The sequence below is a fragment of the Papilio machaon genome, chromosome 5, assembly GCF_912999745.1.
Source record: "Papilio machaon chromosome 5, ilPapMach1.1, whole genome shotgun sequence".
Classification (NCBI taxonomy): domain Eukaryota; kingdom Metazoa; phylum Arthropoda; class Insecta; order Lepidoptera; family Papilionidae; genus Papilio; species Papilio machaon.
The window spans coordinates 7,810,868-7,835,788 of record NC_059990.1 but is presented as its reverse complement, the minus strand read 5'-3'; the positions used below and the strand labels follow the sequence as shown (position 1 = coordinate 7,835,788).

Below are 24,921 nucleotides of genomic sequence, written 5' to 3'. Positions count from 1 at the left end.
ATTTATCGAAAAGTAATATTAATGTAGTATGGTAGTTTTTATTTTTAAATTAATAATAACGCGTTCCTGCGTTAATTTGATAAATTAATTAACAAAATACGTTTATACCAATTTTAAATATTAGTGAAGAAAAACATAGATGTTTTCCACCAAAGTGAAAAATATAGATAACTTTTCAAAGAGAACTCTTAGAAGTTGCAAAAGAAAATACTTACGACGTATTTAACTTGGTTTTTTACCAAATAAATATAAATAAAATAACCAAAACTATCAATAATATTGTTAAATAAGTATACAAAAGGTAGGTAAAAGTATAGGTTTCGATATTATTTCATGATGGCAACACATTTTCCATTGACTTTTATATACCCTGTCGCGCATTTACCTCCATCGAAACCAAATCGAGATTCAAGATCATTGTCGGATGAATCAGAAGAATTCCTGTTGCTCTGGTCTTTCTTTGAATACGTGGAAGTCTGTAGAAAATCGTCGTTGGGGAGTATAACCGGATTGTTGTCAGGTTCATCAATAGAGTTCGCTTCGACTTGATCCATTTCTTCTTCATCTTTGAAAACTATTCTATCTTCATGTTCGTAGTTTTTCTGCATGTTTGTTATGTCCGACTGTACATCGGTGCTGAGGTCCTTGCCTTGATTCATGTTTAATTTACTTCGATAGTTACAGATCTTAACTTTTATGGTTCACGCACCGTCGTGTATCCCAAATCGTGTAATTTGTAAATTTTTTAAAGTTTATTGGTGACCAGTATTAACTTTTGAATGATTCTTGTTTTAAAATAAAACAGTGGAAATGGTCAGACCGTTTGCAGCGCACCAGACGCGGTGGCCTCTAGACTATGTGTGGATCATTACTACAACAACTGGGACTTATATGTAATTAATTTCGTCAGTGGGTTTTCCTGTACCCGTGCCAAAAATACTGCGCCATATGATAAATGCAACTACAGCGATAAAAAGTTATCGAGTAAAAAATACAGTATTATAAATAATTGAAGCGTTGTGATTTGACGTCATGGTTTTTTACACTCAAGGAAAGAAATAAACTTTGTTCTGCTTTATACATTGTTTACAATTTCTCTCTCTTTGTTTTTTTATTTCAATCATTTACTTTCCACCATAATATGCTTTGAGGAAGCATAGCTTTGGAGAAATCTATGTCTCCAGTATTTTTAATACTGTAGTAGTATTTTTAATGCATACATCAATGCATACAAACAACACATACAATGCATCGGTGGCTCAGGGGTTGAGTTCAAATCCCGCCATCTACCAATGTGCTTTTCGATCTGGTCGTGTAACAGTTTTAGTCACGATCAAAATCCTAGATATAGTGCCATCTAAACTTTATGAATGCTCGCAAACTTTATATATAACATCGGGACAATACACATGTAATTGATGAGTAGGGAGAAATTGTAAAAAAATTGTAAAACGAATGAGTTCGAAACTTAGCCGCCATTACTTTTTTCATTGCTAAATCTTTTTTTGGTTGTTTTCGAATATTCCCCTAATTGAGAAAGTGTTCTTATAACTTTGTAATTTATTTTATTTAAATAAAAAAATAAACTTTGTTTTAAAACGCATACAATAGATGGCGCTATTTCATCTATTAGAGCTTCAATCAGTCACGGTTTTCCGGTTTTTGTCAACCATTTTGGACGCATTTGAAAACTGCCCATAGTTATCGAAACCTATTTTAAATCCCTCTCATGCTCTTAAAAAAACAGAGACAGCAATAGCTTGTGTTAAAACACGTCATCTAAAATTTGGTATATTTGGTATAAATACTGCCTCTTATTTTTCAACACATTTTAATTTGTTTTGCTTTCTAAATTTCTATCTTGGAAGTTTCCTTAGATTAAAGGAGGTATTTTAATTTTAATTATCAAGTATATTTTAAAGTTTATACATAAATGACACATTTGGTTTGAAATTAAACAACAATGATGTTAAAACTATTTATTGTTCTTGTTCCGGAATACATTTTCCATTGACTTTGATATAGCCAAAGTTACAAGGTTCGTGAATAATGTCCCTAGCTTGTACCGATAGTGGTTCCAGAAGTGCTGGCACTGCTTTACAAAAGTTCTTTATATTTTCACTCATGTCTTGAAATGATAATGGCATCGGCTCGTCTGTGTTTCTTTTGAATCGTTGAATCTCATCTATTTTCTTCAGATAAATGTTATTTTCGTACATAGATTGTAAATTTGACTGCAAGCTATCACTGCTTTCTACAAATTTACTTGAACATACAGAAACTAAGCATATTACTGATACCAAAGTGAAAGTAAATTTATCTACCATTTTTTGTTTTTACAGTTTCACTTTGTCTTATTCTAATCCTTGAAAACTTTCTGATACTAAAATGAAAAGTTTTTATACACAAGAATTTTCCGGATGACGATAATTTCGTTTTATTGAATAAAAAAATATTAATTTTACGCTTTTGATGGACATAGTATAAAATTTTACTCGTTTAAAAATATTTCATGCTTCATAACTACTATTACCTATTTATTTTTACATTTACTTTTATGCATATTTGAGTTTTTACCCGGTTTTTATAAAAGCCAAATATGGTTTGGTATGCGTTTACACTAATTTAATATCTGTCATATTTGGCGTTTTATACATTTTTACCCATTATTCGAAAATATGTATTTTTCGCTATTATAGTACTTTACAGGACATAAGATTTAAATATATCTAAGGATAGTTAAATAAGTAAAGTTGTAAAAGCTAGTTTTCTAGGTTCTGACCTATAAACTGAGTTGAAAGACAGGATTGAAAGAAACATTTCATAGATGGATACTGGAGTTTTAATGAAGGACGTTTTGAAGTAAATTGATGTGAGTGATAAAATTGTATTAATTAAAATGCATGTCTAGAGAAAGAATAAAGTGTATATCTACGAAATGCATATTTTGAAAACGTTTTCATTACAAAGCATGAAATGTTATTTAACGAGTAAAATATAATTTTATTAATTTCAATCTCAATATGCTTGTAGAAGCGTAAAATTATCTTATTTACACCAAATCGAAGTTATCGTCATCCGGAAATATTTTGTGTATAAAAACGTACCATTTAGAGTTAGAACATCAGTCTGGTACTAAAACTAGACAACGTGAAAGTGTCATAAAAATGGAAGGTAAATTTATTATCACTTTGTTTTTACTTATATGTATAGTTACTGTATGTACAAGTAAATATGTGGCAACCAGCGATAGCTTGCAGTCAATTGAACAACCCATGTTCAAAAATAACATTTATCTGAAGAAAATAGATGAAATGGAAAGATTGAAAAGGAACATAGCCGAGCTTTCGCCATCATTATTACAAGATACGAATCAAAACAGAAAAAGTTTTGTTGGGCCGTCACATACTAGAGACATTTTTCCCTCAAAATGTCCCATTGGCCAGGTTAGAGTCGGTCCGTTATGTGTACCAAAAGAAAAGGATTAAATGATTGAATATTTAAAAAGTGTCATTTTTGTGTAAACTCCAAAATAGAATTGATAATTAAAATTTAACCCCTTGATGCATAAATTATGAAGGACATGTAATATAAATATGTGTTTACTAGCTGACACCCGCGATTTCATACGCGCGAGATTTAAAAAAAACTTAATAAGTAGCCAACATGTTCTTCCACACTATGTTCTACATCTGTGCCAAATTTCATCAAGATCCGTTCAACCGTTCTGGAGGTACCTTCAAACAAACATCCATCCATCCATCCATCCATCCATCCATCCATCCATCCATCCATCCATCCATCCATTTCAATCTAAACCTTCGCATTTATAATATTACTACTCTGGATTCCGTATCTATCTTCCGTAACCTCGTTGGTAATATACTAGGCCCGTCGTTCTGCGGCGTAGAGGTTGCCTGTTTGGCCGAGGCCAGGGATGCCTGGCTCAGTGCAACCGGTCCGGACCTACCCCTGAACCTGGCTTCACAGCGGCAGTGGGATGAGCCACTCTGCATAAAGACCCGAAATCAATTGTTAGAGTCTTCAGAAAACGAAGCGGAGCGGTCTCGTCTCTTGGCCAGTTGTGAACCTGAGTCAGGATACTGGTTAAATGCCATTCCATCGTTTAGCGTAGGTACCCTTTTGGAGAGGACTACATTTAGTTTGGCGGTGAGCTTACGGCTAGGGGCCCGGACGAACGAAGCCCATCGCTGTCGTTGTGGGGTAGACGTGGATCCTCTAGGTCATCACGGTTTAGCATGTCGTCGCAGTGCAGGACGCATTCCGCGTCATGCCGCCTTTAATGACGTCATCCGTCGCGCCCTTGCCTCTTCCGGGGTGCCAGCAGTGCTCGAACCTAATGGCATCACCCGGGACGATGGCAAGAGGCCCGATGGTATGACGCTCATCCCCTGGAAAAACGGGCGGTCGCTAGTGTGGGATGCCACATGCGTGGACACTGTTGCCCCATCCCACGTGAGAGCGACCGCTCGCAAAGCCGGTGCAGCTGCGGCGACAGCCGAAACCAATAAAAGGCGTAAATATGCAGCTTTGGGAGAGCCGTATATATTTGTGCCTTTTGCCGTGGAGACCTTGGGGCCTTGGGGTGCGGAAGCCCGTCAGCTGTTCAAGGAGATTTCCGTACGCCTTATCGACGTCTCAGGGGATCCAAGGGCTGGCGCGCATTTCGGACAAAGGTTGAGCCTGGCCATTCAACGGGGAAATGCCGCCAGTCTCTTGGGCACCTTACCCTGCGAGCGCAGCGATTTGGGGTCGATTTTTTACATAATCTAGTTTTTATTCTTAGTTTGGTATAAGTATATAGTTTAGTTTAGTAGTTTTAACATATTATTCATAGTTTTTACATAATAATTTAACCTATTTAGTTTCTAGACGTATAATAAAATTATTTATATCGAATTTAATTAATAAAATTATATGTTACATTACAATTACAATTACATTAGTCTATAGGCATATATCATTTATTTTTGGATTAGTTAAAATTATAAGACAAACAGCAATATAGTCCTCGAATTAATGAATACGATTCGTAAATATTAGGTCCTTACATATGAAATTGGCGTTTTGTATGGGAGGAACAAAAAGTCGAATATTTTTTAATATAATATATTTAATTAATCAAAGTATGAACCATTATTTTCTATGCACTTTTGCCATCTCATAGGTAGTTCATTGATCCCTTTACTAAAAAAACCAGTCGGACGGGAATCAATAAAATCTTTGAAGGCGATTTGGACTGCCCCATCGGAGTTGAATTTTTTCCCTTGCAAGAAGTTATCCAAATTTCGAAAAAAATGATAATCTGTAGGAGCAAGGTCCGGGGAGTACGGAGGATGTCTTAGACTTTCCAATTGAAGCTCTTCTAATTTAGTAGCCGTCTGTTGCGCAGTGTGTGGTCTAGCGTTGTCGTGAAGCAGCAGTGGCGTGGAGCGATTGACTAGCCTAGGTTGTTTAGCCGCTAGCTTTTCCATCATGGTTTGCAATTGCTGACAATAGACATCAGCCGTAATAGTCTGGCCAGATTTGAGAAAACTGTAATGAACAATACTGGCGCTAGTCCACCAAACGCTTACAAGTAACTTTTTTGGGGTTAATTTTCGCTTGGGGCAGGATTTGGCTGGCTGGCCAGGATCCAACCATTGCGCTGAGCGCTTCCGATTATCGTAAAGAACCCATTTTTCATCACATGTAATGATTCGGTTTAAAATACCTTCATTATTGTGCCGGTTTAGTAATGTAATGCAACAGTCGACGCGCGTTTGCCGGTTTGCTTCAGTCAATTCGTGAGGTACCCACCTTTCAAGCTTTTTAATCTTCCCAATTTGCTTCAAGTGAATTAAAACAGTTTTATCACTAACATCGCAGCCTGCAGCTAACTCGGACGTGGTTTGCGATGGATCCGCTTCCACAATAGCCTTCAACTCTTCATTATCAACTTGAGTCTCAGGCCGTCCACGGGGCTCGTTCTGCAGATCGAAATTTCCAGAACGAAAACGTTGGAACCAAAAACGAACTGTGTTTTCTTTTGCAACACGACCGCCATACACATCATTCACCCTTCGAGTCGTTTCCGCAGCACTAGTGCCACGGCGGAACTCGTACTCGTAAATAATGCGATATTTTAAGTTTTCCATTTTGTAAAATGAGTGACGCAAACAGAAAAAAACAGAAGAAAAAAAACAAATGAATGACGGTCATCGAACCACAAATACATGAGTCTATAGCTGTACAAATTTGAATTTGGAATTCCTTACCAAAGAGGAGAAATTCGTGATTAAAGTGGCCAGTACGAAAAACGCCAATTTCATATGTAAGGACCTAATATAACAAGGAACACAACGTAGCAAAAGTGGGGATTAACTCGTTAATCCGTTAATCGTTAATTAACGAAGTTAACATTTTGCTTAACGGATTAACTTTTAAGTTAACCTCAAAAAGTGTTAACGCTTTTGTTTACTTCCGTTATACTCAACTTCCGTTAATTTAGTCCGTTAATCGTTACATAAGACACTTGAATAAGAGCGTCATTTTGTTTAAATAACGCGCCACGCCACGCTCAGCTATTGGAATGGTGAACGAACGAGTTCATAATGGAAATATGCACAGGTGGGCACAGTTAATCGAAAAGTTAACTTCGTTATTCGTTAATTAAAAAATTTACTTCGTTAATCGTTTATTCGTTAATTAAAAAATTTACTTCGTTAATCTTTAAAGCGTTAAATTCTCGAAAATTTAACGCAAGTTAAAGTTAATCGTTAACAGTTAACCATACCAAAATGTCTACCCGAGCCGAGAGGTTTGACAGTCGGAACAAGTTGCAATGACGGTTCCGCAGTCTACTGAACAACTATTTTTAAAACAGTTGCGAAAAATGAAGCAATTTAATAGAATAATAAAAACACAATAAACTTAACTAATTAAATTTTTTTGACATAGAACGAGGCTATTACATACTCGTTCTTTTATATACTCGTAATGAAATATACTATTTCGAACCTTCTTTTGATTTTGTCCTGTTTGTCACGTCTTTCCCGGACGCTCTGATGCATCACACTTGCACGCATATCAATTATCAACTCGTTCGTTCACCATTCGAGTCGCCGACAGTCGCCCAACATAGCTGAACTTACGAGCGTGGCGTGCCGCGTAATTTAAACAAAATGACAGCACGTCTCCAAGTTTCTAATGTAACGATTATCGGACTTGATTAACGGAAGTTGAGTTTAACGGTAGTTAACAAAAGCGTTAACACTTTTTGAAGTTAACTTAAAAGTTAATCCGTTAAGCAAAATGTTAACTTCGTTAATTAACGATTAACGAGTTAATGCCCAGCTTTGGATATATGTGAAGTTCGCGGGCAAGTGTGATGCACCAGAGCGTCCGAAAAAGACGTGAACAACACGACAATAACAAAGGAGATTCGATAATACTTTCCTGCATTCATACATTTACACTTTATCTAATACTTGAGAAAAAATGCCATTAACTGACTCCAGGTCTAATTGCAATTAAAATAATCAAATGTAAAAAATCTAATTAATGTGTTAGTGAATATATAGTGAAATTAATATGTGAAACAAGTGTCGCCACAATAAGTGTAAAACTGTCAATTAAATTTCCAAAAGTGTATGCAATTCGTGCATATTATCAAAAGTTATCAAAACATCTTCTTTCCGCTTGTTTTACCTTTTTCTTTCAGCCCCAAAAGCAGTATAATTTTGATATGGTTAACTTTTAACGATTAACTTTAATTTGCGTTAAATTTTCGAGAATTTGACGCTTTAACGAATTAACAATTAACGAAGTTAACATTTCAATTAACGAATTAACAATTAACGAAGTTAACTTTTCGATTAACTGTGCCCACCTTACACAGGTACTTAGGAATTCCAATTTTTTAAACAGTATTGTAAAGATATAACACCGGCAGAAAAAAACAACAAATGCGCTTATTGTACGTAAAAATATTCTGTATTCAAAAATAACGGTCGAATGTGTGCTATAAATTTTATTCTTTGACGGGAACACATTTTCCATTGACTTTAATATAACCTGTCGGACACTTATCTCCATCGAACGAAGACCGGTCCACGAGTCTCACATTCGTACTGTAAGAATCGGTCTTTTCACTCATGTCTTGAAATGATAATGGCATCGGCTCCTCTGTGTTCCTTTTGAATCGTTGAATCTCACCTATTTTCTTCAGATAAATGTTATTTTCGTACATAGATTGTAAATTTGACTGCAAGCTATCACTGCTTTCTACAAATTTACTTGAACATACAGAAACTAAGCATATTACCGATACCAAAGTGAAAGTAAATTTATCTACCATTTTTGTTTTTACAGTTTTACTTTGTCTTATTCTAGTCCTTGAACGCTTTCTAATACTAAAATGATAAGCTTTTATACACAAGAATTTTCCGGATGACGATAATTTCGTTTTATTGAATAAAAATATGTATTAATTTTACGCTTTTGATAAACATAGAATAAAATTTTACTCGTTTAAAAATATTTCATGCTTCATAACTACTATTACTTATTTATTTTTACATTTACTTTTATGCATATTTGAATTTTTACCCGTTTTTCATAAAAGCCCAATATGGTTTGGTATGCGTTTAAACTAATTTAATATCTGTCATATTTGGCGTTTTGTACATTTTTACCCATTATTCGAAAATATGTATTTTTCGCTATTATAGTACTTTACAGGACATAAGATTTAAATATATCTAAGGATAGTTAAATAAGTAAAGTTGTAAAAGCTAGTTTTCTAGGTTCTGACCTATAAACTGAGTTGAAAGACAGGTTTGAAAGAAACATTTCATAGATGGATACTGGAGTTTTAATGAAGGACGTTTTGAAGTAAATTGATGTGAGTGATAAAATTGTATTAATTAAAATGCATGTCTAGAGAAAGAATAAAGTGTATTTCTACGAAATGCATATTTTGAATACGTTTTCATTACAAAGCATGAAATGTTATTTAACGAGTAAAATATAATTTTATTAATTTAAATCTCAATATGCTTGTAGAAGCGTAAAATTATCTTATTTACACCAAATCGAAGTTATCGTCATCCGGAAATATTTTGTGTATAAAAACGTACCATTTAGAGTTAGAACATCAGTCTGGTACTAAAACTAGACAACGTGAAAGTGTCATAAAAATGGAAGGTAAATTTATTATCACTTTGTTTTTACTTATATGTATAGTTACTGTATGTACAAGTAAATATGTGGCAACCAGCGATAGCTTGCAGTCAATTGAACAACCAATGTTCAAAAATAACATTGATCTGAAGAAAATAGATGAAATGCAAAGATTGAAAAGGAACGTAGCCGAGCTTTCGCCATCATTATTACAAGATACGAATCAAAACAGAAAAAGTTTTGTTGGGCCGTCACATACTAGAGACATTTTTCCCTCAAAATGTCCCATTGGCCAGGTTAGAGTCGGTCCGTTATGTGTACCAAAAGAAAAGGATTAAATGATTGAATATTTAAAAAGTGTCATTTTTGTGTAAACTCCAAAATAGAATTGATAATTAAAATTTAACCCCTTGATGCATAAATTATGAAGGACATGTAATATAAATATGTGTTTACTAGCTGACACCCGCGATTTCATACGCGCGAGATTTAAAAAAACTTAATAAGTAGCCTACATGTTCTTCCACACTATGTTCTACATCTGTGCCAAATTTCATCAAGATCCGTTCAACCGTTCTGGAGGTACCTTCAAACAAACATCCATCCATCCAGCCATCCATCCATCTAAATCTAAACCTTCGCATTTATAATATTACTACTCTGGATTCTGTATCTATAGGTATATATCATTTATTTTTGGATTAGTTAAAATTATAAGACAAACAGCAATATAGTTCCTCGAATTAATGAATACGATTCGTAAATATAACAAGGAACACAACTTAGGAATTTCAATATTTTAAACAGTATTCTAAAGATATAACACAGGCACAAAAAAAAAACAACAAATTCACTTATTGTACGTAAAAATATTCTGTAATCAAAAATAACGGTCGAATATGTCCTATAATTGTTATTCTTTGACGGGAACACATTTTCCATCGACTTTAACATGACCTGACGGACACTTATCTCCTACGAACGAAGCCCGATCCTCGAGGCTCACATTGATATTTGTACTGTTAGAATCGGGCTTTTGATTTATTTTTGAAATTTCCGTCGAGCTCTGTATCAAGTCTTCTGCTGTTCCGCTTCTGTTCGCCGGTTCAATGGTATTTGCTTCGACTTCGTTTATTTCTTCGTTTTTAAACATCGTTTTGTTTTCGTCTAAAGAGTTATGCTGCATATTTGATGAATTCATATTTAAATGTGAATTATTACTGAGTTTCGGGTATTGACTTTTGGATATTGAACGGGACAGAAAAATCCTTGGCGATTTCCAATATTGATTTGGACTTGCGGCCTGCGAGTTGCGGTCTGATATTGTATCTTGTGGTCGAATCGAACTCTCTGGAGGTCGTAGGTATACTATGACCAGTCTATCTTCACTTTGTGTTTTATTATTCTTGTTTTGTAAGACCACGTTTTCATTGGAAGCGTTCACAGCTGTAGTAAGGGAACGTGTTACGACGATATCTCGACTACTTCTGTGACAAGGTAATAGCACGCACAACAATATAAGGGCATGTAACCTATTCATTCTCGAAGGTTATCCTTGAAGCCTGATTAAAAATTCTCAATCATCGGAAAAATGTAACGTTACTGTGTGAATAAGATGATAAAAATGTACTGTCGAGTAAATAAGTACGCGCGTAATAAAGCATTGTTGGATTGAGACTGAGTTAATTTCACGCTTTTTGCACTTAAGGCCAAGATTGAAACGTTATTGTTGCTAATGATGGTTTCGAAACTACAATACTAGGAAGTGTCGCCGCAATCATTACTATAAATACAAAAATCGCAAATTTTAACTACGATAAAAAACAAACGATGTCATTTGAACCAACATATATCCACCTAAGTGAATAATTACATTAAGTTTCATTATTTAATTGCTTTGTTTCCTCTTAAGGCATATTTTTTAGTTTTTTTTTAATGGTTAGTATATTTTCATGTAAAGAAATCATTGTTCTGTAAGATTCTAACTAACATCATTAACTTGTGACAGACGTCGTTAAAACAATAAGAATTCTGTTCATATAGTTATAAACAAACTATTATAGAACAAGTATATATGTTCAATTATTATGCAGAAAGAAATGTACATTTAAAATGCGTCGAGCAAATTCCTACGACGTACATTACAGAATAAAATTTTAATACTATATAAATATAATTGTAAGAAATATAGTAGCTATTCTAAGAGGAAAGGAAATGAACTATTTATGTTGGTTTTAATGGAAAATCTCTTGACGCAAATACAAGAAACAAAACAATAACGACGATGTGTGGTCAAAATAATTTGATGTTATTCGGAGCAATTTATAACAAACCACAATCAGGAAGTCTTCTGAATTTAAATATTTTATTTGTCCTTTGTGGTTATAACATATTTATCTATACAGATAAATAAAATTGGAATCTAAAGTCTGTAATATCAAAATAACTTTCTCTATATGTAATCTCGTGCATATTATGACAAAAAAAATTGGAAATTAAAAAAAAAATGTTTTTGTCTCTGTCTGTCCGCAAGTCCGCATTTGTTCCAGGTAATCTCGGTAACGGATGGACCGATATATTTTTTTTTAAACTAATCATCATCACTGTGGTCAAAGTCCTTTACACTTTTATACTGCGAATTAAATCTGAAAAGCCTAACATATGCCAGTTTACCTTATCCCAGCTGAGTTAGAATGTAGTATCTGATTCTGAGAATACGAAGACATCCGCTTTATGTAGAAGAAACTTTATGGAGTGATTATTATTATTTTAGATAACACTATATCATGCACATGAGCAAATGCATGGAGGGATAATAATTTTGAATATTAGGATATAAAAAAACATCAAATTAAACTACACGATTAATCCTCGATTTTAATTGTTAAAACATTTATTTCCAACTAAATCACAAAAAAATATATTTCACGTACAGAATAAATTTACAGGATTTTTAAATGAATTAGAACGAGGTGAATATTTACTTATTTACTATTACTACTTATATAAGTATTTGAAGAAATAGTATACAACATTTATAATAGGTTAATAAAGATTTTAGGCATTAAAGTATTTGTACTAGTCATAATTACTGTTGTTTAAAACCGCAAGATAATCAAGTGGTTGCAAATGTTCTTGTACACAGCACGTGTTCTGTGACGTCACACACGTAACGTATTTATTATTGTCATTGTTAAGAAAAATATTTATATATCGTTTATTTTTGTTAGTATGTCTGTGAAATGAGAAATAAAAAAGTTTAATTTTTGCAAGATTATAAAGTCACTATGCTAAAAATGATTCTTAAATTTATATAATTAATATAAAAGCGATGTGAAGTATAATTGTTTTTTTTTTCCATTGAATTCTTGGCAAAAACGATCTTGATAATTTACTTCAAGCACATTTTTAACTTCGACAAAAATAAAATCCTTGAAGTATTCAATCAAATATTGACATAGATTCTTTATTTATCAGCGTCTCATGTAAATATTATAGTAATGAAACAAGCTTCCATATTAGCTGCTGTTTTAACTTAGGTACAACGTACACGGACAGGTTCGAAGTTGACAGTTAAAACTAGTGATGCAACGGATGTCTGTTTCCGTTTCCGCAAGTGCGGAAGTTCCGCGTGCTTTTCAACATCCGTTTCTGCTTCTGTTTCCGCAACTTTTATAACGGAGATAAAACGGAACTTTACGACGGCTGAGAGATCCAAATGCGCGGCGCGAGACGCGCAGTCCGTGCGCGGCCTTTCGGCACTTGTCGCATTTGTTTGTTTACGTACTTTTTCGTGAATTTAAGCGCGTAATATTTCTGCTGCTGTTTGAAACAATCAGTTTCTCTTGCTGGAGTAAACTGTCTAGTTGTTGTCCATATAAAATTTGACAACTGGCAAAATGTGACTATTTCATACTTACGATTTATTAAATGTACTTTTGAATAAATGATAACCATGTAATATATCATCATCATTATTATCATCAGCTCACTATACATTCCCACTGAGGGGCTCGGAGCCTACCCCAAATTAGGGGTGACTAGGCCATAGTCAACCACGCTGGCCCAGAGCGGGTTGACTTCACACATGTCATTAAATTTTTTCTCAGATATGTGCAGGCAGCATCACTATGTTTTCCTTCACCGTAGGAACGTTGGATAAATGTAAATATCTTAATCGAAAAACACATTGGTACATAGCGGGATTCAAACCCAGGCCCTGCAGATTGCAAGTCAAGTGCCTAATAATTATATCTTTTTCTAATCTAGATTTGGTGTTTTTGATACTTAACACATTCACTGTTTACAAAATAAAAAAAGGTAACAGCTGAGAGCCAAAACTTTTTATGGTGAATTTTTATTTAGCATATCTGGGAATGTTTGAACATATAGATAAATTAATAATGTTTTTTGTATTTGAGCGCTAGGGATGGCAATGGTTTTGTTCACTAATATGTAGATATTTGTTCCACGATTGCATTTCTGTGTACTAATATGTTACAAGATTTTGACAAAGTCAAGTTTTTCATCAAATTCCAGAATATTGATACTAATCAAAACCAGCTTTTATCTTCTCGGTTCAAGATCTTGTAACATTTCATACACACCCACACATACACACACGTATACACACACACACATAAACATAAACGCATACACACACACATACAGGACATACATATATTTAAAAAATATACATACATAACATTAAGTTCAGCCTTAGCTTCATGTGATACAAGATATTTGTATGTTTGCCTCCGTACGAACGTGGTACTAATCACTACAACACTGTAAGAATGAAACTAATACTCTTTTTCGTTAGTTGACTATATTGCCAGAGTGGCCGTACAAAGCAACATGGACTCGCTTCAAACGCCGGCGGCTTACTGGCTATTACAAAGTGAACGGGCCCCTCGCTCGGATCCGAGGGGGAGGCGCCGCTACTAATAGCTCTGCCCACTCGGATCCGAGTGGTCAGCAGTGAATGTATTAATAAAGAAATATATTTGTCGTTTATCAACACGAGTGGTTTGGCGAACATTAATTTGTAAATAGTGTAAATTTGTTTCCTGAAAAAAAAAAAACGTATTTTAACTTATTGCAGCACAGTTATAATACATATATTGAAAGCTAAAGGACACCGATATCCTTATATGCCTTAATAAATTAAAAACGAATACAAGCTGATCTTACCAAAAAAAATTTTGTGAATGTTTTTTTTTTATTATTTACACTTCTGTTTCCGCTTCCGTTTCCGTTTCCGTTTCTGCTAAAATTTATTTTTGACATCTGTTTCCGTTTCTGGTTCCGGTAAGACACTTCCGTTGCATCACTAGTTAAAACTTCCACCGCAGTCGGCGGTAAAAATGCTGCCTGTACTCGGTATTATAGTTTTCAGATATGTTAGCTGCTCCTAACTTGTGCGCTGCACAGAACACAACTTTAAGTTTAGCGAGGCATAGTATGGGAGGGTACTGGGTTGTCAATAACCTTCAGCCGTCAAGATTTATGAGGAGAATAATACGCTCACAGATATGTGTACGGCAACCTTTAATATTTCTAAGAACTGATAATAAAAATGTACAGAATTTTCGATATTATTACCTGTATATATAGATACATAGACAACACTGAGGGAATTTACTTCAAGTTAAGGCCTTCGGAGGCCTTCTTTTTCCGCCTCATTTTTGTGCTCCTGACTAGATATCATACTAAAATTATAAATATGAATGTTAAGATGGATGGATGGATGGATGTTTGTTTGAAGGTATCTCCGGAACGGCTTAACGGATCTCGATGAAATTTGACATAGGTGTAGATCATAGTGTGCAAAAACACATAGGCACATAAGAACACTTATTAAGTATTTTTTAATTCCGCGCGGACGAAGTCGCGGGCCACAGATAGTCTACATATATATGTTAAAAATGTGTGCTTCGTTAAGTAAGGAGGGATAGAAGTTCAATGACCTTTGTCGAATATAGTCTCAAGAACATTTTATTGACGTATTTCAGGAATTACTAACTATTTCATTCTTAGATAAGGATAATTTGATGACTTAAACATAGCGATAAAATGCATTTAATTATATAAATCTTCCGTTGGAATTTTCCCAGGTTATTAAGTGTTTAGTTTAAAACTGGTTTTCCCCAAAATGTTAAACAACTGTTGGTCAACCAATTTCTACTTTGATAAATCCGCGATATTTACAAGGTTAATGTTTATATCGATAGGGGATTTATAATGTTACCGTAAAATCACGAACTCCGGAAAGTCAGAAATGTTATGTTCATTTCGAGAAATTGCCATCGGCCATTTGATAAATGTCGAGTTTTATGTACTCCAAATGTCGATAAACATCCGATTAATTATGTTCTTAAGAAAATCATTTAATATATTACTTTATATATTTTATATTAATATATTGTAACATTGAATGTATGTTTTTTACATTTAAATGATCTTTTGTACGAACATATTATTCGACTCTTTTTTGCTGTGTATTTGAAGAAAAACTTATGATTCACCAAGTCGAAAAGTCATAAATGCTCGAAATAAATAAAAATCACATTACTCTCCAGGCATAACAAATCTGATTGGTGTTTAGATATATACAGTAATATCATATTACTGTAAAATAATTTTAGTAAGGAAATTTTACTAATATTACATAATAAATAAGATTTAATTATATACGTACTTATATACGTATATAATTAAATCTTATTTACCATATTGACCTGTTGTATTAAATAGTGTAATGTATTTATAACTAATGTTTAGAATTAATTTAATAAGTGTTTATTTTCCTTCTAAAATGAATTATTTAAAACGTTCATCAGATGAATTTCCTTGTACGTTTTCATCCTGTTAACTAAAAAAAAAAGTAAAATACAACGGAAATAAGAGCAAGGAAGTGTGGAAAGAAAGAAATATAAATACAATTTATAAAAAAAATAAGTTAATAAATATATTTATTAATCTTTAAATCTAATATCGATAGCAAAGTCCTCTTCTTCTGCTTCTTGTGGTTTCTTGTCTGTTTCTCTTTTCGGTGCAGTGATGTTAGCTGCCGCTTCCCCTGTGTATATATAATCACCCAGAGGAATGAAAATTGGAGCGTCTTCTTTTGCTTTCTCGGTAGTTTTCTCATCCCCAGTCTGTTTATTAGTTTGTGTTACCGATATTGTAGACGTTGAAAATTCTGATTGCGGTGTTGTTAAATCTTGGTTGTTCTCACCATATATCGTACCGAATCCATTGTTAGGATTTCCATTAACTGGCTTATTTTCATTTATTAAATTATCTTGAGGGCTCACGTTGTTGTTACCGTTAGGATCCCTAAATTCATTATTTGGGTTAACGTAAACAGGTTTATTACCGTAGCTTGGTTGGTTTTGATTATTACTGTATCCATTATTGTTAGGGTAATTTTGATTGTCATCGTAATCATGATTTTGTTGATTGGGATAGCCTTGGTTGTAACCATTATTATTATTATTATTATAATTATTCCCTTGGTAATTATTATTCTGGTTGTTAGGATACCTCTGATTTTCGTTGCTGTATTGATTATTTATGTTAACTTCATTTTGATTTGGATTATTGTAATCTGGATTATATCCATTTTGATTCTGACCGTACGGCTTATTATTGAAATTAGGTTGCTGGTTTCCATGTTGATGGGGTCTTTGTCCATGAGGTCTCTGTCCATAGTTATTATTGGGGGGACCAAATTCATTTGGCGGTCCATTGTTATTGTAATGGGGAGGACGGAATTCGTTTGGTTGTCCGTAGTTGTTATTTGGAGGTCGATAAAATTCATTTGATTGTCCATAATTATTGTTATAAGGTGGACCGGATTCGTTAGGTGGTCTTTGCGGTGGTCCTTGTCCATAGCCTGGTCTTTGTTGATTAAAACCTAAATGGCTTTCAAAATTTAAGTTTATACCTTTGTTAAGAGTGCCTAATACGGCTCCGGCGACCTCGTGAACTTGTTCGTGTGCAGTTGATAAAATACCACCTAGTAGAGATAAACCACATTCACATTGTAGTGCTGTCGCTAATAAAATAAAAAAACTGACTTTGTACTTCATTTTTACGTTAAACTCACTGAATTTAAATGAAATAAAGGTTAATTGCACAACTCAATCACTGTTTGTCGTGTAGCCCCACGCAACCAACTGAGACGGCCATGTCCATGTTTCGAGGTGTATTTTATGTGAAAAACCAGTTTGAGCGTTTGATTCATCGTCTAAGAGTTTATTTGATAAAATTTTATATCCGATACAATGTCCTGTTGTCCTCGGAGAAAGGAATAAATCATAACACGGCTGCCAGTTTGTGACTAAGCGAATGAATAATAGTAGAAAAAAAAACGTTATAGATCCGTTTTAGGTTTATTTTTGGATAAAAATATTCTATGTAAAACATACAAATATAATATTGCGTAAATAAAACAGCTCAATCCGAGTGTTGATGCTTGTTAAACATTATAACACCAATTAAATTAATTGCTCCGGACGTCTATGCCATTGTAATCTCGGTTGTAATTTTCCTCATCATTTGGAAACATTATGGAGGCTTCTTCGTTCATATTATTTTTATCAACGTCAGAAACTGGATTGTACGGACGCTGCGTAGTGCGGATATTTTGCGGATCATTTTCGTAAAATTCTTGAGGTCGACCGGATCCAATACCGCGACCCGGCGGCCCTGGGTACAAAATTAAAAATATCAGACGGTCGTTATTCGCTTTGTTACCTTGAAAATGTGCTTTATACCGCTGCAGAAATCGGGATTTGTTCAACGGGTTCAAGTGCGATATTCTCTGTTTAAATGCGTTGAATTCGTTGCCAAATCGCGTGTATGGGCGAATTGTTAGGGCATTTATTCCAGGTTTCGGATATCTTGTGTACGGCTGACCGTAATATGCCTTCACAAATGTTAAGCACATGAAATAAATAGTTAATGTTAGAATTTTTACGTACATGATTTAATTGACGTTCAGACTAATAACTAAAACTTGGTTTAAACAACTGAGTAGAATCTTCACTGACTTCCTCATATATCTTAAAAACTAATGGCTAAATAATAACAAGACCAATTAGGGGATTGCGTAATTTTGAATATTGATTAAAATAGAACTTATATATTTGTTTTGAACGTCAGGTTTATTTTCCTTACAAAGTTGAGTCATTATTGTTAAGAAATATGAATATGTACAAGTATTTATTGTAGAGTAAAACTAAAATATAGCTCATTATTTAATTACAATTTAAACACACTCGTACAACTAAAATAATATAAGTTTATGACTTTAACTGTAACATCAATCCCATTAGTTAATTGTTATACACTACGAAACTTTATAGTTTTTCGTTTTTAATTCCATTCTCAACCTAGGTTTGTGGTGAGATTTCCGTCATATTATATAGCGCCATCTATTAAAAGGTAGCTCAACTAAATACTTTAATCAATAACAATGAAATGTATTGCCATACCACTAAAGAAGTTTAAAGTCAGAAGAGTTTGACTTAATTAAAAATGTATTGAAATGAAATATACGCGTGAATTTGGATGGAGTACGTAACGTTAAATTTAAAATCAAATGAATACATCAGACAATACCAAGAAAATACCAAGTGATACTAGTATTATTTAAAATGACCACACTTTGGAATATTTGCTATCTTATCTGTTAACAAATGTAGCTATTATAACGACATCTGTTAACAAATAAAGGAAAAATCAGGAGCATCTCAAGTTATAAATAAATTAAAGTCAATTATTAAAGTCAGAAGGCAAGGTAGATAAAAATTTCTTTTTATCCTCGAAACTTTGTTTAACCCACATCGTTGAAATCTTTTGTATGAGCAATTTTAATATCCCCACAAAAAATATTTTAATCAAGTTGATTTAACGATATATATGTACGACAAATCCTCAATTGCAGTATGCAAAAAATAGGTTTTTTTGTATAATTAGTTTCCTCATCTGGGTGCAAGCTTTTCAATCTTATAACCAGTTTTACGTCCTCAGAAGTGAAAAAATGTGTACAACAAAATTTACAAAAGCATCAGTCGATTGTGCGTCTGTGTAAGATACTGGTAATAACTATTTTTAAAACGAAGGCTAGTCAGAAAAATGAAAATAAAAGTCGTGGCTTTATTTTTACTAGTTTTAACGACCCAGTGTCAAGGACAATTTGGATCTATAGGCAATTTTCTGTCGAACACATTTAATGGAATCAATAATAAAGTGAAAGAAGTTGTCGGTGTGATAATTGGAGGAATATCTAGTACACCTAAACTTAACCCTCATGATGATAAAAAGCAACCGAGTGACGGGACATCAGTTGCTCCAGAAATTACCTCTGTAGCACCATCATCAATTGCTGGTGACCTCAATGGACAGAAAAATGAAAACAAAGACGACAAGGTCACCGAAAACCCAGTTGAAGTGAGACCAACTTTTGTTCCACTTGACATGTCGACTACAGAAGAAGATTTCCCCATTGATGTAAGATTTCAAAAGTAATTATAAGAACAATAGATTAGATTGTATGAAGCTCGTATTAATTAGCTATACATTTTGCCAAGAATTGTTTTTTGTTTACCATTATCATCGGCCTGTGTCAAAATTACTTACTAGTTTACGACTTATTTTTGTAGCCTATATATTTTTTGGTTTAAAACATAAATAAATCAAAGATTATAAACTGAATGATCTGTTTTATTTAAAGAGAATTCGTGATATGGCAATTTTGTCGCAATACAGGCGTCTCAACAGTGGAGTCCCACCGAGATACAAGTCAAAGGAGATAAAAGAACGCTAAACAGTATGAGGAAATGTTAAATAAATTTGTGATGTATTGAAATGTTTTCAAAGACAAAATATACACTTTAATAGCATTTCAAATAACGAATGAACTGCTATTTTTAAATATTGTTATTTTTAACATTCAATAAATGACTTTTTAACATTTGATGTTTTTTTTATCAAACTAATAGTTAAGAGTGATAATCATCTAATTTGATAACGTTCATTATCAAATTTACGCATCCAGGTCCATAAACCGATTTATTTGCTGAGCAAAATCGTAATTTTAGATAAAACTCTAACGCAAACGCCTAATATTTTAGGTACCGCAATAAACTTTATACGTAAACGCTCTTACTGGTAATGCAATGAAATAGAAGCAGTAAAGTAAATCATTTAAGTTTAATTATAGAAGAACCTTAAAAGACGAAAAATATTACATAGATTTTTATGGCACCAAATGTTCTGTTTTTCAAAAAAACTTAGCTTGTTAGTTTCATCAAAATTATCCAGTGGTTTAGGAATATATAGGAGACATACATAACATTACTCATAGTAGATGTTACGGTTAATATTATTAGTCAGTTTTTAGCAACTCGTATAGGTTCCAGACTTAATTGCGAAATACGATGTCTGTAAGGAAAAATTGTTATAAAATGAAACATAATTTAAAAGAGGCACATAACTCTGTAAAAAAAAACAGGAATTACTAGAGTTTCAATATTGTTTTTTTAATGAAACCAGTTTTGTATAAAAAGATGGTCGTATCTGGACAAGCATTAGGTTGTAAAACGATCTCGGCTCGTTCGCTATTTTGCACACGATAATTTTATTTGGTAAAATAATTATTGCAAGAAAAATGAGGAAAGAAATTACAGTTTTATTTGTGTTGTTGGCAGTTTACCATTGTGAAGCAGCTATAGGGGATTTATTCACAATACCCCAGAAAATTTTTACAACTTTCACGGATGTATTTACTGGTGGTAAGGTACATTCTCAAAATCCTAACCAAAAAGCAGCAGTAGAGCCACCGCAGAGGAGCGCTAGTCAGAAAATAGCTGACGAACAAGGCAACAACAATTTCAACCAGAATCTAAATCTAAATGACAACACCGGAGACGTGAACCTTCAGAGCATGGGCACCGCCAATAAACAAAACTACGGCAACTACACAAGCAGGACATGACATGGATGTGATCTTATGTATTTCTATTGCAGACTGTATTACATTCTCATAAGTTGTTAAATCTTTTTAAAAACCTTTTAACTTTTGTTTCAATTTATTTTATTTTTTGTATAAATACCATAATTGTATTTATCGGTCAATTATTAAAAAATTTATTATTTTACAGTGTTGAAGTTTTTTTTATGCATCACTGACATTCAGTTATTTTGTGACCTGTAGTCTATGTTCATTTACTACTAATGTATCTATTTAAAAATAAAATAAGCAAGATTATGTTATGGGCTGCTACACACGGATCGCTTGAAGCACTAAGTATATTACAACTTTATGCTTTTACCCTTAGCCACTGGCGACGCGATAGGAGCAACCAAGGGCTACAATTTGTTTCGTCCCGCGTCTTCGTTCGCGCGGAATTAAAAGCAAAATCTAGTAAAAAAGCCTACATCTTAGCCTACGTCACCTGGGGATAGTGTAGTTTCGGAGCCTATTCAATGCAAACAAACAATTTAATTTTTCCTCTTTATAATATTAGTGTAGTTTAATTAAACAGCCTTGAAATTATAGATATAAATAATTTATTAATATGATAAAAAAACTTGCCACTAAAGTGGTAACATTTAAATGTTTTATTTTATTAAGTGAAAAAGTTGCATATAAAAAATATTTCCTGTATTTTTCTCTTGTAAAGCACCATACAATATGACTTCAGAAAATTTAAAAATTCATTAATAAATTCTATTTACATTAATTATACATTAAATTAGATCCAAATCTCCAAAATTAATTTGGTATTTATATGAAATATTCACGACATATAGATTCTTTTATTTAACATATTATGACACACAGTACACTAACCGCCAAGAGTTTGACTAAAATTACCATAATTGTTGTTCGTAGACCTACCGAAACTGTTAAGATTAAAGTCTCCCAAGTTGTCGTTTAAGTTAATATTTTGATTGTAATTTCCATCGCCCTGTTTATCTGCAATTTTCTGTACAACATCTTGGTCTCCTCTTTGTTGATTTTTTTTCAATGCCGAAATCATTTTGCCGTCTTCGAGCACTGGATTTGGTACAGTACCATTCACCACGCGTTGTTTAAAAGATATCTGTGTTCCGGATTGGGAAGTTTCCCCGCCATCGTTCTTCGAGCCGAAATTATTTTTCACTGAAAACTCTGTCAGTATGTATTTAGCCGCGTCTGTTATTTTACCAGGAATTGATGTCAAAACTGACAAATCTCCGTGGCTTGAATGGAGTTTAGACAGTAGTATCACAAATAATATTGTTCTTAGCATCGCACTGATTTCTGTCTGAGATTGTAACTGAAGTCAGGTGTGACGGGGGACAGATTAGTAATACGACTGCTTTTGCTACGAATTCAAATAATACGACGCTTCGAAACCGGTCTGTAAAAAAATAAACTTATTTGTAATTACTAAAGAAAATGTTAAAGAATAATACAACTAAGTCTGTCAGCAGTAAGAAGCTATTAGCAATAAAACAACTTAATATATTTATAATTTTATTACAACTGCCCGAATTTAAAACAGGACTTTAAGTAAATTATTACGCATTTGAGGAAAAATTTTGTATTTTAAGCATATCAGTTTCTCCGTTTTGGAATTTCCAGCCTTCATTTAATTTTATTTTACCATTTAAAATTGAAACTTGAAAATGCTGGCCTTGAAGTGTTATTAAAATGTGTCCTCAAATTTGAAATATTTTATTACATTATATTAAATTTTTATTACACACCACACTATCCACCAAGATTTTGATTGAATATACCGTAATTGTTGTTATTGGATCTTCCAAAGCTCTTGAAATTTAAGTCTCCCATATTATCCTTAAGTTTAATATTTTGGTTATAATTATCGTTGCCCTGTACATCCGCAACTTTCTTCTTCTTCTGGATGACTTTTCAATGCTGCGAGCATTTTGTTGTCTTCAAGCGCAGGCTTATTCGTTACCGGAGTGCTCGCTCGTTGCCGTTCTGTAGACCAAAAATCTGTTTAACAGTCTCAATTATTTTGCCAGGAATTAACGTCAGTTCTGAAATGTTTCCGTGGGCCGAATGAAGTGTAGACATAATTAACAGAAGTAATATGGGGCGAAACATCTTACTGATTTCTGTTGAATTGTAACTGAATCTGCATGTGTCGCTGGATCGATTATTATACGACTGACGCTGCTATGAATTCGAATATCTCATCAAGAATCCGGTCGATAAAAAAAAATCGTTAATAATTCTGTATTAAGTTATTTTTAAACATAAATGTTCAATACTTAAAACATGTAATTCATCTTACTAATATTATAAATGCGAAAGTTTAGTATAGATGGATGGATGTTTGTTACAAGGGAAGTTTTTGATTCTGCGCGGACGGAATCGCATTTGACAGCTAGTTTATTTATATACTCTTTGTTAATCTACATTCAAAACCTGCCTGATAGAAATGACCTGTACTGATAAAATTAAAGTAATTCTTATTTAATTATAACAACGATTTTTAAGAACCTTTAGAATAAATTATATTAAAGTGTTAAGGTTCCTTCATAAACTCGTAACAAAAATTGCTAACTTATTTTTAAATTTCTTCTCCATTAATTCTTACGAGATGAACCGGTTTTCAGCTTTAGAGCTCGAACATACTAGCGATTTAAGAGTTTAAGAGCGACATAAAAATTATTTTAAAAGTGGTGTACGGCTATTTTGCTAGTATGCGCTTATTTCTATTATAAAAAGTGGCACAATATGAACGAAATCTTTGACTATTGTAACCTGAATTGTGCTAGAGCTATGTAATGAAGGGGAGATGTCTGACTAGCAGCTCCTCGAAACATATTCGTTAAAACAATCTTAGTATTAGATGAAATCACATGAGTTTGTAATTCAATTTAAGCAACAATGCAAATGTTTTTGGACGGGCAATATTTTCTAAACTAAACGTTATAAATCGTTAATGTGATTAGACCATTAAGTAAGGTAAGCGTACAATTTAAATAGCGGTAGCTACTGTTGTTATTATAACATTCAATAAAAGACTTTTTGACTTTTGATGTTTTTTTTTTATCAAACTTATAGTTAAGAGTGATAATCATCTAATTTGTTATAATAACGTTCATTATCAAATTTACGCATCCAGGTCCATAAACCGATTTATATTTATTATTTACCAATGATTATTTGCTGAGCAAAATCGTAATTTTAGATAAAACTCTAACGCAAACGCCTAATATTTTAGGTACCGCAATAAACTTTATACGTAAACGCTTTTACTGGTAATGCAATGAAATAGAGGCAGTAAAGCAAATCATTTAAGTTTAATTATAGAAGAACCTTGAAAGACGAAAAATATTACATAGATTTTTATGGCACCAAATGATCTGTTTTTCAAAAAAAGCTTAGCTTGTTAGTTTCATCAAAATTATCCAGTGGTTTAGGAATATATAGGAGACATACATAACATTACTCATAGTAGATGTTACGGTTAATATTTTTAGCTAGTTTTTAGCAATATATTAGAACTCGTAGAGGTTCCAAGCTTAATTGCGAAAATCGATGTCTGTAAGGAAAATTTGTTATAAATTGAAACATAATTTAAAAGAGGCACATAACTCTGTAAAAAACAGGAATGACTAGAGTTTCAATATTGTTTTTTTAATGAGACCAGTTTTGTATAAAAAGATGGTCGTATCTGGACAAGCGTTAGGTTGTAAAACGAT

General features: G+C 33.2%; 2 protein-coding genes across 2 annotated transcripts; one reads left to right on the top strand and one right to left on the bottom strand.

Moving 5' to 3' along the window:
• Positions 1–16,156: 16,156 nt before the first annotated feature.
• On the bottom strand, positions 16,157–17,411 carry LOC106710570 (GATA zinc finger domain-containing protein 14). Its single transcript, XM_014502656.2, has one exon. It carries the CDS (start codon positions 17,277–17,279, stop codon positions 16,161–16,163), a length of 1,119 nt encoding a protein of 372 aa, XP_014358142.2. The 5' UTR covers positions 17,280–17,411; the 3' UTR covers positions 16,157–16,160.
• Positions 17,412–20,799: 3,388 nt separating this feature from the next.
• On the top strand, positions 20,800–21,304 carry LOC106710610. Its single transcript, XM_014502703.2, has one exon. The coding sequence runs from the start codon at positions 20,864–20,866 to the stop codon at positions 21,188–21,190; it is 327 nt and encodes a 108-aa protein (XP_014358189.2). The 5' UTR covers positions 20,800–20,863; the 3' UTR covers positions 21,191–21,304.
• The last annotated feature ends 3,617 nt before the right edge of the window (positions 21,305–24,921 follow it).